The 19252-nt window shown below is 38.9% G+C and overlaps 2 protein-coding genes across 2 annotated transcripts; both read left to right on the top strand.

The window, feature by feature from the left end:
* Window positions 1-585: 585 nt before the first annotated feature.
* On the top strand, window positions 586-1500 carry LOC6564917. The gene has a single exon (XM_001991099.3). The coding sequence runs from the start codon at window positions 664-666 to the stop codon at window positions 1366-1368; it is 705 nt and encodes a 234-aa protein (XP_001991135.1). The 5' UTR covers window positions 586-663; the 3' UTR covers window positions 1369-1500.
* A 4727-nt stretch (window positions 1501-6227) lies between these two features.
* Window positions 6228-14587, top strand: LOC6564916 (T-box transcription factor TBX5). The gene is given in 9 exon segments (XM_032738169.2): window positions 6228-6474; window positions 9460-9854; window positions 10460-10692; window positions 10774-10930; window positions 11226-11387; window positions 12540-12607; window positions 13355-13568; window positions 13612-13641; window positions 13644-14587. Coding segments are annotated over 9 exon segments (2124 nt in total). The 5' UTR covers window positions 6228-6305; the 3' UTR covers window positions 14340-14587.
* The last annotated feature ends 4665 nt before the right edge of the window (window positions 14588-19252 follow it).

Genomic DNA, 19252 nt, shown 5'->3' on the forward strand with positions numbered 1-19252 from the left:
CGTTACATACATATCTACAAATAAACTGAATTCAAGAACAATCCACATTGGCTTGGAAAACCAATATTCAAACACTTTGTTAAATATGCGCGATTAAGTTAGAAATTTTATTAGTTCCGTTCAGTGATGCACTTGAACATTTTAAAACCTCCGATTTATTATAGTCTTTAATTTATTTAATTGACGTTGTTTTAAATCATTTAATGTGTAACTTGAATCTTATCTTTATTTTACATTTTTATTTTTTTAATTGTTTTAAATTGTGGACTTTGCAAGCACATTAACACACTGAAGCAGTAGCTTAATCACATATACTTTTAAGACATCTTGAGCTTTGTATATATATATTTAAGTATCGTTGCAAAGATTTCACTATAAGTAAAAATAACATTAAAAATACAGGCGTTTTCCAATTTAGGCAAAACTTTTCCGTTTTCGTTTTTAGCAAAAATCTACCGTTTTCGTTTATATGTTCATTGGATTTGTCACAACTGGTGCTTTGAACTTCAGTTCGTTTTTTAAACAATCAGGTTAAGGCCACACAATACAAAAAAAAATAATTCCTGACAAGTTGTATATAAATATATTATTTCTACGCTGAGTGTCAGGCCAACTCAAGCGGATTTAGTTCAGTTCAGCTCAGTTGCAATTGGTATTTTCAAAATGCGCAAATTGCAGATTCAAGTGATGACCCGCGACGGTCAAAAGAACATCTATGAGACGGATCGCTTGCAGAATGTGGCTGACTTGAAGAAGCACATTGGCCGCAACATGAACGTGCCGATGGGATTCAGTAAGCTGACATATAAGGGCCGATTGCTCACCAACGACTGCATCCTCGAGGATGAGGGGGTGAAGAGCATGTCTACCCTGGAGTTATGCTGGCAGCCGTTGGTTCTGACGCCCCAGCAGTATAGCCAGAAGGAGCTGGAGCTGGACATGCTGGAACAGACAGGCAAGAAGAATGGCCACGACCGCATACCCAGTGGTGTCCGTTGCGAACGTGACCATGTGCGGGTCAAGCCGTCGCTTTGCTTGGGTGAGGTCAATCTAACCAATAGCACCTTGGGTCAGCAGTCGGACAGGCAGAAAGACGAGGAATGCATACCGGTTGATCTCAGCTCATCATCCTCAGATGAGGTGGACTTCCCGACCTATTGGTGCTGCACCAAGAGTGCCGTGAAGCAAAGTGGCAAGACCCTTGATATTAATGCGCTGCAGTGCGTCGACGCCGATGCTGATGTCGGTGTCGATGCGAATCAAAGAGAGGATGTTCAAAAACTGAATGATTGTTGCATCTGTGACCCGAATAATTCGGGCAACTTGCCCAGAAATGCTGATTTGATGCATGATATATTTTTATTTTAATTTTTTGTTTTGATTCGAATCACAAAATTGCATTCTGTAATCTGCAAAATTAAGTAATTAAAGGAATTGCATTTCTTTTCAATGAATTCCAAATTCTCGTTATGCCCATAATAAATATTAACCCGATATATATATGTACTTGATATTCAGTATATGTGTATTGTTAACGCTAAAAAGTTCCTGTAAATCGAATGAAAGTCGACAAATACAAGAAATTATTTTTATTTATCAGTTTTTGATGTTAATACTCATCCAAAATGTATATATTGTAGTATATATTATTTTACTATTATGGTGATATCCTTTAAATTGCAAACTATATATAAAAAGGAATTCGATGAGACAACTTTGGATTAGCCCCCATCGCAGGACTTATATGTAAGGCTACTTAGCCATGCAGACTGGAGTTAATCTGCCGATAGCTAAATTTTACAAACGTTCCTATAGTAGCTATGGCAAATGATATGATGGTCCGATATCGATGATCTTTTGTCCAAATGTGGGAAGCATTATTAAACGTGTATTAAGTGACTTTGGTTGGTTGGTTGGTTGGTTGGTTGATGTATATCTCTGTAAGCAAACAAGATTTTCCCAAAAACGCATCTTTAAACGAACAATTCTTATATTGGGTATATGTTATAGTGATCTGATCCGACATATGTATGTACTGTCTGCAGCAAAAGGGCGGATATATTCAAAGTTTCGTCAAGAAAGCTGTACGACTAAAGGCTTGGTGCGAATAGAGGTAGATAGACGGACGTGGCTAGATCGACTCGGCTAGTGATGCTGGTCAATAATATGATGACTTCATGAGGGTCATGCAAGTTCCTCTTGGGGTAATGTAAGCAACAAAATTAATAAGTTTGTGTGATACTAAAAAGTAGTTCATACGTTTTATCGGAGAGTCGGAATTGAGCTGTGTTCTGGTATCTAAGGCAATCTTGCATAGTCAATATATATTATTAAAAATAAAACATGCCTCAATGACTAAGGTGGTTCACCGCTGCTGCTAAGCAGAAGATACTGCCAAAGTATTGATACGCATTTGTTTTTGAATTGACTTGGACTATTGCTGTAACCCACTTCTTACATTGGTAATCTGATCGCAGCCTTCGATGCCGCAGCATCCAATTTTGCAAAGTAAAAAGATACAAATTAATACAGAGAAAGGAAGGGAGGTCCCGTTAGAGGTACAACAGAAGTTGTCCAACATAATAAGGTTCCTTGTTGTATACCCCATCATGATCCTTCATTCTTATTGATATTAACATTATTTTCTTTTGAATACTTTAGTCTGCAGCAAGTTACAATTTAATTTCTGAAGGCAACACCAATCTTTTGGAAGATTGTTGAGCCAACTAAAGGCAGCGAAACCTTGAAACAAACGAATTTATTATATACTGCCTAAGCATGCTTTTGAATCAGATTGGTACTTTGATAAATGTGTATTTTAGAATTGTTTGCAATTTGCATTTTGCAAAGAAAGGATGAATAAATTAAGGCAATTATAAAGTAATAACAATATGCCATAACTTAAAAAAACACACACACACACATTAAATATTTATGTACTCTGCTGCTGAGTTGGACTGTTTAGATCGATTCGATTCTGGCTCTGGTTCGAGTTCTGCTACTGTTTTTGTTTCTGGTACTTGTGATTGGAAAGAGGCAAACAAACCGCAATCCACTTAATTCAAAATAATTGTAAACAGCTTACAGAGAAACAACAGAGCACCCAAGCGGGCAATCTGAATCCTGGGCGTAACTGAATGCCAAGATTTATACATTTCTATGTGCATACATACATTCATATATATATGTATACATACGACTATATGTATGTATGTATGTATGTACATACATATGTATTCAACAAAAATGCAGAGGTAAATAAATAGAGTGAGTCGGGGGTTCAGGTATTACCCAGATGGCGGAGGGGAGGAATCAATTCAAAATTGAAACAATTTGGAGCAGCAATGGCGGCTGCTGCTGCATTTACCGTTAACTAAATGAGTGCGGCTGATGAAAAGCAGACACCAAATAAGCAAAGCAGACAACAAAAAAAGAAGAAGAAAATGTGGGCAACACAGTTCCCTAACACACTCAGACCTTTTGCCGCAGCAGCCTCCACACATCCCATCTACACGGACCATCTTCGACAATGGGTATCGGCTCGCATTTGCTTTGATCGCTGCAGCAGCACTCGCAGGCTAATGCTTATGGCTAACAGCCGCCATTTTTTTCTTTTCTTCTATCTTATGATCGAAGAGCAACAGCCAGCGAAATGTTAATGCCCCGCTGATGCCGCCGGTGCTCGGAGATCTGATCATGTTGGGCCGCTTTTATGGTTTATTTAGTGTCGAGGTTATGGCGCAATTTGTATTTATGGCCCTGCTGGCTATAGCCCAGCACTGCCACCACTACCACCGCCATGTGGTAGCAGTCCAATTAAAAGCATTTTCCAAATGAGGGCCATGTGAAGCGAGTGCTTCTGCAGAGCGATCACATCCAATGAGTCAGTACGCCCACTCAAGCGAAAGATCCTCAATTGAGAAGAACAATCGACCAGTTATGAGACGATGGGGGCGTGGTCTCTACGCTCACTCATCATCATCATTGCAAAGAGAGGAAGTACAGTGCGCACTGCTTCTATTGGACAAGTGTAAACTACGTTACGGTAGAGCAAGCTACTTATGCCTCCCGGAAACAGCTAAGCAATTTAACCTTGCTTCTAGGTAGCTATGCATATTTGAACAGATATGTTAATGCTGAGAAATATCACTCAATATTTCCCTTTAATCAACAATAGAATTTAATTAGATTAGTAGTCAGGACGTAGAAAGAAATTTATTAAATCTAATAATAGATATTATCTTAAGTCTCACGTGCAGTATACAATGTGTTCACTGTTTCTGATGCTCCGAGTTTTGCTGCCTGTTCACCCTACAACTTTCAATTGGCATATTTGTTCATGTTGGTCGGTACCCTGAACTCGACTACTTGCGACTAATCTGCGTCTCTGAGATAGTATTGCGTTTGCACATATGTAGATAAAACGTATATATATAAAAGAATTAAACAAAAATAAATTTTGTATTTTAATAATTTAAAAATTGGCTATAATGAAAATCTAGAAAAACTGGAACAATTTTCTATATTTGAGAAATAATTTATATTTTTCAGAAATATATATCTTGATAATAAAAAAAATATATATATATATATAGCTTGATAATAGAAAATATTTATAAGAAGTAGAAAAGCAAACTATTTTTAGAAAAAATCCTTCCTAAAATTCAGAAAATAGTAATGGAATGCGAACAATTTGTAGATGGTTCCAATCACCGTAAAAGAGTCCTGTTTTTTTTTTTCAACTAAATTACGAGAATTTATAAGCTATCTATTATGTTTGTACATAGATGCGAGGTCATAAAAGACTAATCTTTAATAATAATATTAAGAAACAAAGCAAAAAAAAAACCTCATGTCTGTGTTCACATATAAAAAAAAAACGGGAAATTGCTATATTTAAAAAATATATTCCCTGGAATTAAGAAACAACAAAAAAGAAATATATATAAAAAGCAGCAAACTGGTTAAAACATGAACAATTTATAGGATATTTCCTAATCTAGCCATGATATTGATCAGACAGAAAGAGTTGGTGGAGTAGCGCATCCAGGGACCCACAATGATTAAACTCCTCACTCATCGATGATCGCTGAGAAGCTGTGCTGCGATTGGCCACTCGTTGCGCACTTACACATAGGCGCACACATATTGGTACACACACACACACACGCGCACACACACACACACACACACACACATAGACACTGGCAGAGCTAAATTTGGATGCTGATGCGGCGGCTGGTCTCGCGACCATCTCAAGTGGCACAGCGATTGGTGAGCACCGCCGTCAGCGCCTGCAGCTTCATGATCCCAGGCAAAGCAAGCATCCATTGGGCGGGCGGGCGATGCGTGGCTTTCATTCCGCAGCCAAACTCTTGACAATACGGATGCGAGCGCGTGTGCAACGAACGGCAACCAGTGGAATTCAAATTTGAATTCGAGTCAAGTGGTAAAGTCGCGTATCGCGGGATCGCGGCTATACGAATCACGGCACACGGAACACGGATCACGGATCACGGATCGACATCATCAGTTCGCACTTGGCCGGAAGGTGGCAATTGAGAGAACTCAACGCTTCGAATTCGCAATACACATTAATAACAACTAGAAAATATACAACTATTAGGCGAGCTGCAGAGTGCATCATTCCATCAATCTTTCGCTCAATCAATTTGTTTTGTGTCAAGAAACAAGAGAATTGGCAGTCAACGCGATCAGACCATAAAACGCAAAACTCTAAAAATTAAGCGGCGAATCGAATTGAACAAAATAAACCACGGAACAAATAAAACAAACAAAAAATCGGTAAAAATATTTGAAAATTGCGGCGAGGTGTTGAAGCGATTGCAATTTTCTCTGTGTGTGTTTTTTTTTCTCGAATTCTTGTATTTTTTTGTTGTTCTGATTGACACACTGACAACTTGAACGGCAGCTACGATTTTTCAACACGTTCGCAGGCCTCGTTTGATTTTGTGTGCAGACCCGAACCGCCTATGCATTGTTGTTGCTATCTTAATTTTTTCCAGTGTACCCGTGTATATGTTTGTGTGTGTGTGTGAGTGCAATAATCAAATTTGACAACTGCGCGAAAAACTTTAGAGATCAAAACAAAGCAAGAAATGAATACCAAAAAGCCAAATAAATGATTCAGTAATTTTTCAAATAACGTGTTTATTTTCTTTTGTTTTTTTTTTTGTATTTTTGTTGAATACAATACAATACAATTATTTGGTCGCTTATTGGTCTCCGAAACAAGCATATATAGTTGATAATTCGCATCAGGTAAAGGTGCACAAATTGCACAAATGACACACATGATGGGTCCTACGGAATGCGCCAGTGCCATGGTGTCCACAATGCCGTTCCTGGACAATGGTCTAAATGGAAATCTGGCGGATTATGGCTGTTATGCAAATGACTATTGGACATCACCCTATACGACCGGCGGACTTAGTCCCATGAAACAAATTGAAGGTGAGTCGACTGACTGACATAAGAATAAAGTTTAAAAAACTATTATGAGTTTGAGTCTTGTAATGGGAATTTATCGTTAGTAATTTAAATTGAGCAATATCAGAGTGTTAGTCGAAATAAATATTTCTTATGTAATTTTCTCAATATTTAAAAAACATATTTGAAAAAATTGCTATCTTAGACACTCCATAGATAAAATACGCTTGTAGACCGAAAATTATTATGTTTGTACGTTTTAGTCACATTTTAATGATATATTTTCTGTTTCACGACTTGTTGTAAACTATATATTAAAATAGTTTGTATCAATACAATGTCAGAAAGGTTCTACGCCTAGTAACTTAACTCATATTATTCCCATGCCAATAATGATTTTTTTTTTTTGCCAAATGTGAGGGACTCATATTTTGTGAGCTTGATCTTAAAATCTTATTAAGTAGAAATTTTGAATAGGAGAACAAATCGTATCATCAATAGTTCCATGGTAGTAGCTATATACATAATATAGTTGTCCATTCAGGTCGGCTCCCTCGTGACCGGGTGACCGGAGAGACTTTAAAACTGTGGGAGTTTTAATAATAAACACAATAAAATTGGTACATGGCCACATCGACTCGGCTACTGATGATGATCGAGAATGTACATCGATCGGAGACGTCTCCTTCAATGCGTTGCAGACGTCACTACCAATTATACCCTCCACAGGGGTATGAACAAATAAAAACCACAAATATACAATAATAATAAAATTATAGGCAACAATTCAAATACCTCCCTATTGAAATTTTAGTTTGACAATTTTTTTATTAATAATATTAATTTTGTTGCTAGCAGCAAATCTATAGGTTTGCATAAATATTTGAAAAGACATGTTAATATATATATATAAAAAACACTTGTAATGAAAACTGAATGTTGCATAATTTAATCAAATTCACGAGATATATTTGAATATAATTTAAAATCATAGTTCAATAAAATAATAATAATATTTAACAATTTTAAAAATATCAACGACTCGTCAACTACTCGATACCTCTAAAGATATACATAATACTTCATACAGTTTTGGCTGCACTCCCGTATAAGTAACACCCGATCTTATATATTTATTTGTTAATGCATATATTTCTGCTCGAAGCCACAATCGAACCGAAAGACTAATTATTCAAAATTGTTGGTGCGTGGCGTTAAACAAGAATATAAACAAAGCTGACAATTAGCGCGAAAGTTCTTCGTCTTTGGTCTGACCTTTTTTTTATTGTTTGTATTTATATAGTTTTATCTATTTTTTTGCTTTTATTTATTTATTTATTTCTTTTTTGATGGTTGGGTTGGCGTGACAGAAAAACGATCATTTGTGCCAAATGCTAATTGATTTTAGAATTCATTCGTGAAGTTACTGCCGGCAAAATCACTGCGGGTCTGAAGCGAACCAGCTACAAAAAATTGTCTCATTAAGCGACAATTGATGGCGGTGCGCAAGAGACGTCGACGGCGACCTGTCATGGGTCATTGGCGGTGACTCCAAGCTGCACGTTGCATGCAAGCAAGCAAGCAAACGGAATGCAACTGCAACTTGCAAGCAACTTGCTACATGCAGCAATTAATTGCGAAATTGCTGCCGCGCCCAGGCCGAGGCCCAGGCCCAGTCCCAGTCCCAGGCTGTGGCGCCTCTCGCACACGTCCTACATAACCCGCCCTCTTGCCACCGCTCAAGGGCTGCCGCTGTGGCACTAAATTTAGCTGGCAACTCAATCAACAGCCGTTTCTGTGACGACTTTTATAATTGGATTGGCGTTGTTGTCGCTGGTTTTATATGCCGCTCATTATAGCCGTCGGATCCAATTTGTCGTGCGTGTGTCCTCAACACGCATCTCGCACTGCCCGTCCCGCCTGCCCGATCCTTGTGGCTTGCGCCTGCGCGACCTACTCCAGAGCCATCCATTTGATGTCTTGCTCTGTCGCATTTTAAATCAAATAAATCACAATATATACATATACGAGAATGCCGCTTTGCAAAATACCTCTAAGAACTGTTGACTAACACTCGCATCTAGTTCAAACGTATTCATTTGATTTATGTGCAACGCATTTCCGCTCATTTGTTTTGAGCATTTTTTGCAGCATATCACACCCAAAATACAGTTTTGAAACACATCAAATGTGTCAAAATGCTTGCAAATGTGTGTAAAATTTATTTATTATATTACATAGATACATATAAGTTATTCGTATTTAAAAGTTGGTATCTTGTGATTCCCCAAAATCCAGTTGCTAGACTCATTCGAAATGAATTAAATACAAATATTTCTATATGAAATATTACTCACACTGCTACAAATTACTACTAATAAAATGCTCAATATATTACAAATCTCAAATATCAGAGCAAATATACTTTTTCCAATTGACCTACGACTTAGTAGAAGCGACTTCTTGTATTAAATTGCTGTCTCCGACAAAGTTAGGTTATTTTACGGTGCTTTTTCGGCGGGATGAGTTGCAACTCCCATCTCAAAATCCGCATTGCCTGACCAATGCTTAGTATGAATCATCAGCACCTTTATAAATACATAAATATCATATTCTTTAGCAGGAAAGCTGAATCAATTCAGCCATTCGCTACTTTCAGAAATTTGTTAACTTATTTAACCAGAAAAATGAGTTTAAGGCGTAAACCATTTTCTGGCAGTTTCCAGGAACCGAAAGCATTTGGAATATTTAAATTAGCTAATGAAAACCTTTTAGATTTTTATGGACTGATGAAACATCATTAGAAGGAATCCATTTAAAAAATGCAGCAGCAAATTATAAGTTTGTATATGTATAATTATGTAGACTATTTCAGAACTGGTTAATTGTTATTTGCTAGCGGATTTCTCGCTTAGATCATATCTATAATATGTCTAACAATAAGTTTGATTGAGCTGGTTATTAGCAAGCAAATAAGTAAACCCAACTCCGCTCGGGCCTCATTCACAGCTTGCATACAAACGGCTGGCAAGGATCGAGCCTCTTACAAGCCACTTGAACAGATCGACGCCAAGCTGGCGGACATTGATGCACAGAGCACAGGTAGCAATACGAGCAGCACGAGCAGCAGTCAATCCAGCAGCGCCGGCAACTGTCAGGAGCAGACGACGTCCGTCGTTCCTGATTACCCTGGCAGCAGCAGCAGCAACAGCAACAACAACAACAACGAAGCGTTAAAGGGCACAACAGCAATAACCACAGCAACGGGACCGGGAGCGGGAGCGGGAGCAGCAATAGAAAGAAAGAAATATAAAAACAGCCATAAAAAAGACAACAGCAACATCACAACAAACAGCTCCTCAAACAGTAGCAACAACAACAAAAACAACAACAACAACAAAGGTGTAAGTGTCAAAATAATAACAATAAGTTAACAATGACAGTTCAAATATACAGCAGATTGACATATTGCTAGTTAATTGATAGATCAATTAAATATTGATATACATATATATGCACATACATTCTCAATCAGCTTTCTGTAATTATACGAAATCAGTGTGTATTTTTCGATCTAAAAAATATCATATATCATCTGGTTCAATCTAAAAAATATCATCTATCATCTGGTTATGTTTAAGTTTGACTGTGATTACGTCAAAACAAAGCTGATCGAATAAATCAGAGAATTATGGCACAAATAGCAAAGATAACACAACTTATAAGGCGGAGAATGAAGTATAAAAAAAAACCGTAAGCAATTTTATGCAATGCTGTGAAAATCGTGAAAGTTTCAAAATATATTTCAAGTACCGTCGGGATGCGACTTCAGTCAGCGAAAGACATATTTCAATTACCAAACAACAAAACAGACTCGTTTATTAAAGCTTCTGGCAAATCTGTGTAATATTTGTATGGCCGTGACTGTATGTGCATAAGCTCTTTATCAATTGTAGAACTCCTATATAGTTCCATTAATTAACACTTAATTAATACTCAATATGGCCAGGAACCGGAGCCAGTGCATCCAACTCTAGCGCAGGCCATTGTCGTATTGGAAACGAAAGCGCTGTGGGATCAGTTCCATGCACAGGGCACCGAGATGATAATTACGAAAACTGGTCGTCGCATGTTTCCCACGTTTCAGGTGCGCATCGGTGGCCTCGATCCGCATGCCACCTACATATGCATGATGGACTTTGTGCCAATGGATGATAAGCGTTATCGCTACGCGTTTCACAAGTAGATATACCAATCCAATTGCAATTACACATACAAGTGATCAACTGCTGTGATTATGATTTTCTTGTCTTTTCTATGCAGCTCCTGCTGGGTGGTGGCGGGTAAGGCGGACGCCATATCACCACCGCGGATACATGTGCATCCGGACTCGCCAGCGGCCGGGGCCAATTGGATGAAGCAAATAGTGTCCTTCGACAAGCTGAAGCTGACCAACAATCAGCTGGATGAGAATGGCCATGTGAGTAAAACAAATGAGCAGGCATTTTAAATGGGCCATAACTTTATGCTTGGCTTTTTATTTTTGTTTATGCGGGGCATAAAACATTTGGTCGCCGCTCGCGCCCCAAACAACTGTTATTTGTTGTTGTTTTGTTTTGAAAGCGCTAAACAAAAGCCGGCAGCCGTCATCCAAAAGCACTCCAGCACTCTGCTCACATTCATGAATCTCTCTCTCTCTCTCCGTGTATCTATCTATATGTCTGTCTCTGTCCCTTTTCCCGCTAATGTGTTGCCAAACCAATTGCCATTCACAGATCATACTGAACTCCATGCATCGCTACCAGCCGCGCTTCCACTTGGTCTACTTGCCGCCAAAGAATGCCTCGCTGGATGAAAATGAGCATTCGAGTAACTTTCGCACGTTCATATTCCCGGAGACGAGTTTTACGGCCGTAACAGCATACCAGAACCAGCGAGTGAGTAGCATGAGCCCGAATCCATGGGAGTGGGATTGGACTCGGGCGAGGGGTTACGGGGTACGGGGTACGGGGCACGGCGTATGGGGCACTTGACCCACTTGTCATCGTAACCACTTGTAAGCGACAAGCGCCAATGATTTTCAGTTTTAAAATTTACATGTTGAAAACATTTGGTCTACAATACGTTAGGCCCCCAAGCACCCAAGCCCCCCTTGTATAAAATCATTTTACAAAGCTTCTGCTGCCATTTTATGCCAATTTAATGCCATTGTTTATGTTTTCATTTTATGTGTTTGTTATTCTTTTTATTAATTTACAATGCGTAACACGCAAGTTAAATAGAAGATTCTTAGAAAGAAAGAAAAAACGACTGAGAGATACACTTTAATATTAAGATACACAAACACAAATCGGTCAACTACATTTATTTGATCATTTTATAAACAAAATAAATGATTACCTCGAATACTTATAGCTATTAATAGTTATAAGGCATGTGCCATATTTGAGCTATTATTAATTATAAAATAGTGTTATGTAAAATTTACCAGCATCAATTTTATATACAGAATATACATGAAATTTCTAAAGATCTTATAGAAGAAATAAGCGTGAGAATATTTATTTAATTTAACTACTTTTCACACTTATTACTCTATGTCGAAGAGCTGTAGAGTATCTTTCATAATTTTCCATGATATAGACAGAAACAGCAACAACTAAGCAGGCAGCAAAGAGAAAACAATATTTAAAATCTCTGGCATTTTATTTTTAGCGGCATTTTGTTCGAAAGTATTTAAATTATTTATGTGCTCAACGTGGGTGTTAACACTTTTCACTCCACAATTTATTGCAAATAATTTAGGTGTTCTGTGCGTGTGTGTGTGAGTGTGTGTGTGTGTGTGTGTGTGTGTGTTAGTTGTAGTTGCTGCTTATGTAGTTGATGTTATTCTTTAATGCTTTGTAAACATTTTCTTATTTGTTGCATTTAACGAAATAAAAACAACAACAGCCAATTTCAACCATCAACAAGCAGACTGGAATATTATTAATATAAACGGGGCCAAAACCGTTTACCACATTTATTTTCAAGAGAGAGAGAGAAAAGTAAAACAAATGAATTTTGGAAAATTTGTCTATGTTTTGCAGGTGACACAACTAAAAATATCGAGCAATCCGTTTGCCAAAGGATTCCGAGATGATGGCACCAACGATGTGTAAGTAGGCCAAAATATTTATTCAATTTTAAGTCTGTTTCAGGGGAACAGTAGTTAAGCCATGAAATTACTTAAACAACGAACAAATCTCTTGTAGGCTTAATATATGACACAGAATGGGGAAAAATACCGTTGACATAGTTATAGAAAAATATGAAATCGAATGCTATCTTTAGCTATTCGGAGAATGAATACCTTTGGTAGACAGAGGCATGTTGAGGATTTTCTTTTTAAATATTAAATAACTTAAGTTGCATCTGCTGTGATAATGATTAAATTTGAGCAAACTGTATGGGAAATGATTGAAATTGGGATAGATAGATCATTTGTAATGAACATTACCCACTTGGAGCAGACCCCATCCCATCGTCGATCACCATCGAGATCCAAGTGGCCCACTAGACAGTCCGTCGACCGCTGCTGTTAAAGTCATTCCGGGAATTGCCGGCGCGTCGCGTCTACAAAAATAAAAAAAAATATACAAGAAACAAGAAACAATAACTCAAAATGGGCGCAAGAACTTCAACTTAGAATGTGAAGCATAAGCAGCTCCGGCTGGCAATGATGGGGCAGCTGACAGATGTGCCAGCCATAAACAATTTTTTTTTTCGGTCTTGGCTTTTCATATTTTCGGCATTACGGCCGAGGGTCGATTGTAAACAAATGAGCAGAGCAGCGACTGCAATGTTTATCAAAAGCGTTTCACATTTTCAATTTCAATTCCGATTTGAAATATTTTAATTGCAGCACCAGTGGCAGCCTGGGCATGTCCAGCATGAGCCATGAGAGTCAGGCACGCATGAAACAGCAGCAGCAGCAGCAGCAGCAGCAACAACAGCAGCAGCAGCAACAGCAACATCAACAGCAGCAACAGCAGCAGCAACTGCAGCAGCAGCAGCAGCATTTAAAATCAAAGGACAGAACGCTGAACAACAGCTTCAGCTTGTCCTGCACAGAGCTTGTGGAACAGCAGACAGCAGTAGCAGCAGCAGCGGCGGCGGCAGCAGTGGCAACAACAGCAGCAGCGGCAGCAACATCTCAATTGGCCATGCAGCTGCCAGCCACGCCGTCGAGCAGCTCAACGTCGGGCAACTCGCCCGATTTGTTGGCCTTTCAGCTAGAAGCGACGCCACTGCAACAGCAACAACAGCAGCAACAACAACAGCAGCAACTGCACCAGCAACAATTGCAGCAGCAACAACCAGCTGCACAGCAAATGCACCAGCAACATCATCATCAGCAGCAGCAGCAGCCGCAACAGTCGCAACAGCCACAACAGCAGCAGCAGAGTCTTCACCAAATAACCAACAACTATGGAGCCAGCTATCATCATCCTTATCAGCATCATCATCAGCACACATCAACGCCACTGACACCACTCTCGGCCAGCTCAGCGTCACCACCAGCAGCGGGTGGTGGTGTTGGTGGTGCTGCCGCCGTTGCTGCCACCCAGGTAATGGCAGCGGCAAATATCTACTCAAACATTGGTCAGCCCTATGCGGGGGAGCAGAGCAACTTTGGTGCGATCTATCATCACAATGCGGCACACTATCACCATGGCCATGGATATGGCAGTCCCTACGACAAGCTCAAGGTATCCACGGGTCACATGCGACAGGCGGCGGCAGCTGCCGCATACGGCATGGGCAGCTATCAGAGCTTTTATGGCACAGCAGCGGCAGCACATCAAATGATGCGACCCAACAGCTACATCGATTTGGGACCGCGCTGATTGGCAGCGGGTCGCCACATAAAGTATTATACACATGTAGTTAGCTAGCTAGCGGCCTGAACTCAAGTATTACAAGTATTTTGAACTATACCAAAATTCAATTGAATTACATTTTTTTTATTTTTTTTTTGTAACTTTTAAGCGACAGTTTTGTGTCTAGTTAACAATTATGCCAAAAAAAAAAAATGTATCTTTTCTGTACACAAATTGTAGTTTGTAACTAAAATATGTTCTTTTTTTTAACAAGTTTATCACATTTCGCATTGTCTTTTAGTTGTTATTAAAGTGTAACATTGTGAAAGTTTGCTTAGTGTTCTATTTTACTCGTATTATCTCTCATTGTTCTATGTACATACTACTTACTATAAACATTTAAATGCTGCAACAGATTCAACAATAAATGCCAAATATAAATTAACAAAAAGTAAATTCGAACATTTCTTAGCTAAGGGTTAAATGCTCGGGGCCAACAAAATGGTTGCCAGCACGCCGTAATTGGTGCCATTCATTATTTACGCCGGCCTGCTCCCACACACACACACACACACACACACACACACACACACACACACTGACACACACATACACTCTCTCTTTCTCTTTCGCCTGCTCTTTGTGGCGTATAAACAAAAAGTGCCACTGATTTAATTAATACAAGCCAACGAAAGAGTGTGTACACACTTGCCCAACCCAAATACATTTACATACATATGTGTTGCACATACACACGAACACACCTTGGGGCCAATGTTTGCGGGTGCAGGCAACACTGAAATCAATTTCGACTTTAATGTTTTCACGCTTCTTGTCCCACCCCCCAACATATAAAACACACACAAAACTACATATTTTGAGTTGGCCCCAAATTGATAAGCTGCCTTTGAACTGCACCCGTTGACAGATGGGCACAGGAACGTATCCTGACTTTTGGAATTAGGGATCAAGTTCTGCAACAGAAATAATCCCCATGAAGGCCAGTGAAGGCGAGAGAGATAGCACTCCTGCGCATTTATGGACTTTAAGGGTGCTTTTGGCTACACGACGCATGAAGTAGAATTTAATAATAAGAAGTTAAGTGGGATTGGACCTAACTAAACGGACTTGGCTTTAGCTACCAGACATCAGACAATCGGAGTTGCCTGTCAACGTCTCAACAGTTAGAGCTTGTAAATATTAAGAAAAATGGGTTGGAGTGGAACCTTTGTCTGTAAACGAAATTTCGCGCATGAAAGCGTCAATATTGCAAAATCTCTGAAAGCCAAATTCACTAAGACCAATTCAGATTGGGAAAGGTTAAATATCTAGGAGTGTACTTGGCACGAATCGCTAAGCACATTTGCAAGTATTTTCAAGGAGGCAATATATACATCAGAGAGATGCGCGTCCTTTCAATCCCGAAAGCAAGTAGAATCACTAAGATATAGCCATCTTTTCAGACTGCCAGGCCGGCTATCAAAGGATTGCGAGTTTATAATATTGGCTCAAACATGGTATGGCAATGTGTAGATTATCAAATCTATTCACTTTTCTGAGGTCATCAACCATTTTGTGTGCAGAAAATACAGTAAGACAATAATAATAAACAAACAAATAATAATAAAAAATGACTAGAAGTCTTTGGTTGTTGACTTTCTAAATGTGCGTGAAAGTAACGAGACTCCAGAACACGTTCTGGAAGATTGACCGGCAGTAAGTAAGGGGCCTATACACTAATGATAATAATAATCGCAATATTGCATCGTAGCATTGATTAGTTATTCAAATCTAAGGCGCAGATGCAATGTGTTTCTTCTCACGCATTCCATTCAAATGCATCTGTGCTGTTATTAATCTGTCGTATGCCATTTTTGAATATGTGAGTGGCTATTTCTCGACATGGGAGATCATCATCATTGCCATCCGGTTGTGTGTTTACAATTTGCTTAGACATCCTTGGGGAAAAAGGGAAGTTAGTAGCATTCCGTCTACCATGTGGGTCATTGGTTTCATTGGGCATGTGTATCCAATTTGTTCAAATGCAAAAAAATCTGTCCCGATTGGCGTAGTTATATTCGTTGACCGACTTTTGTAAAAATTGCAAGTTACCAGTTGAACAATAAGCAAGTTAATGTCCCCATAGAAGACTTATTAAGAAGCTGGCCCATTGTTAACATATTTGAATCGCTTAAGGATCAATTCACCACGATCTTTACATTCGGCTTGGTGTTGCAGATGTGAAAGGGCTCGGAATGCTATCTGGGATGATTCTAAATGTTAACAGCGACCATATTACTCAGTTTTTTTATTTGTGATGTGGAGCAGTACAAAAAATATTCTTATATATTTTATATATATTCTTATTTAGTTTTGTATCACTTAAAACCTATCTCAAAAAGGTGGAACCACCCTAAAACTCGTCCTAATCAATAGGTTTTACTTTCATCTTCTAGACCTTGAGTCCAAAATTATAATATTGGTATTGAAAAATTATATTTAAATCTGATATTTTCGATCTCATCAAACTGAAGGACGCAAGATAAACACTCTTTTAAAATAAAAAGAAATCAATAAAATAAAGTTAATTAACAATTTTCGTGATGTTCTCTTCTCTGTAGTCAGATACATGTTTTATTATACTCGCAACATTTTGTTACAACTTTGTAAACATGGAAATGATTTGACGCTAGCAAAGCAGTTCCTTCTCCTTTCGCCTCAAGCAAACACCGATCTGAAAGGCCATAAAAATTTGACAGTGTTTCACTCATGTTATCGATTTCTGTGGCATTCATCTTTTTTACAATACAAATGGCAATAATTGCAATCAAAATGACTCAATTTCAGTGGAAACACCATCGACATCAACATGCCATTATCATTATCATACAAATGCTCTCTGCTGCTGCGGCAGTTGCAGATCATCCGCCTGTTGTGGATGGCGTTGCTGTTGCCGCTGTGCCGCTGTTGCAGCTTCTCTCGGCTGTGCCAACAAATCTGTTAACAGTTGGAAATAATTGTGCTGCAGCAGAAACATCGTCATAATTTTAGCTGCTGCTTTGTCCCTTTTCGGCAGCATAATGGTATATGTCTGCTATTTTTGGGCTTTGCCTTTTATTGTTGCAGGCAGCGTTGTCATCGATGGCATTAATTTTGGTAAGTGCACACTGAGCACCAATAGCGGGAAGCGGCGGTTGAAGAGGCGCTTTTCAACACGCAGTGGCAAACGATTTTTATGGTGCGACATTTCCGAGCAACATTTTCTTGAATTACTCGCTCAATTTCCGTTGAATCAACAAGAGACCCATCTCCGGACTCCGGACTCCTTCAGATGCAACTGCAACTGTGCAGCATCAACGTGCCGTGAACGTTAATTGATGGTCTCTTGCAATATTGTGTAATATTAATTAGCTCGACGCCGACAACCATCAAAATATAATTTGTAAATACAAATTTGCGCAAAACATTTTGCCATCAACTCATGATTTTCTCAACTTTTTATTTCATAATTTTCACGGCTCATAAACGAAGCTACTTTGTTGCCTGTCAACTTTTGCACTGTATCTTTTTCCTTAAGTCTTTCTCCATCTCCCCTTCACTCTCTCTCTCTCTCTCTCTCTCTCTCTCTGTCTCTCTCGCTTAGTTTTTTACAGTCGATCGTTGTCATCAGTTGTGGGCACGTGCGTCTGGCATGGCTGTATACAAAAGGAAATGGGGCTGGGGTCTGCCAGAATCCTTGTCTGGGGCATGCTGCACAGATTTGTTTGTGGGCGTGTCAGCAATATGTCAATATCCACTCGAGAGTCGCGCATGCGTGCACCCAAATGCCCGGAAAAGGTAGTTCAGAACCGAAGGCGTGTAGCCACAAAGGGTTGAGGCACTTCAACTCTGACGAGATCTCGAAATAAACCGTGCCAACTAAACAAGTAGGCATCTTTAAACTTGATACCCTGCCAGGTTATCAAGGGGATATTTGCAGCATAATACATACACATATAGATACAAAAATTAAATCGAAAATTGAAGAATCAAGATCAATGCTAATCTTCATCGCGTATTAAATATTTTAAGGATTTGTGGTCTGTTTCAATGGTCCATGTAATAAGGAAATTTAATTTATACTAAATATTGTATCTAATCTGTATATTGTATATTATAAATATTGGATCTATCTATTGTATATATTGTATCTAATCGTATATTGCATTCAAAATATTTATTTATCTAGTGTATTTAAATGTTGATGAAACTGGACTCAAATGAGCATTGCCGAATGCAATGGAGGGTTACTGGCTACTGCTACCTAAGTACATATGTTACAGGGTATATATGCATACCTATAAGTACACAGAGAAAGGAAAATAACTTAGGAATACCAAACACACGATGCTCACATAAACAAAGGCTCAAGTGTCAATGAAAAAGCGGAAAAAATAAGGCAAAATATAAACACGGTTTCACTTTCAAAGCGATTAGCTATGGACGCGCCTTGAACTTGTGCGGAAAATGTAGCAACAACAAAAATACCCTCTCGGCACTGGGCAAGTTGATAAGAATAACAGTCACAGCCGTCATTATTATTATTGTTGTTGTTGTTGGTGTTGCTTTTGTTGCTGCTGCATTGGAACCCATGCCACTTGAAGACCTTCCCGCCATTTGACACCATTGAATGGATCGTTCAAACAAACTGAATATGTACGTACATATATCGATCTACCAGGCGACACACCGCACACCTACAACATTGACACACACACACACACACACAGAGACACACTCATGGTCTATGTGTAGTTGTGGACCTACCGCAGCGCTGCCTGCAATAAATATTCAAATTTTCAATGCCGATATTCATTTTGCAGTGGCATCCAGAAATCATTTTTCAAATGGTCTTCGGTTGCGTCTGACCCTTTTGAAGTGCCTGGCGTCTGTCCAGCCCA

Source organism: Drosophila grimshawi, unplaced genomic scaffold (genome assembly GCF_018153295.1).
Source record: "Drosophila grimshawi isolate 15287-2541.00 unplaced genomic scaffold, ASM1815329v1 contig_848, whole genome shotgun sequence".
NCBI lineage: Eukaryota > Metazoa > Arthropoda > Insecta > Diptera > Drosophilidae > Drosophila > Drosophila grimshawi.

Coding starts and splice junctions, on each gene's coding strand:
- LOC6564917 (XM_001991099.3), top strand. CDS start 664: ATGCGCAAATTGCAGATTCAAGTGATGACCCGCGACGGTCAAAAGAAC.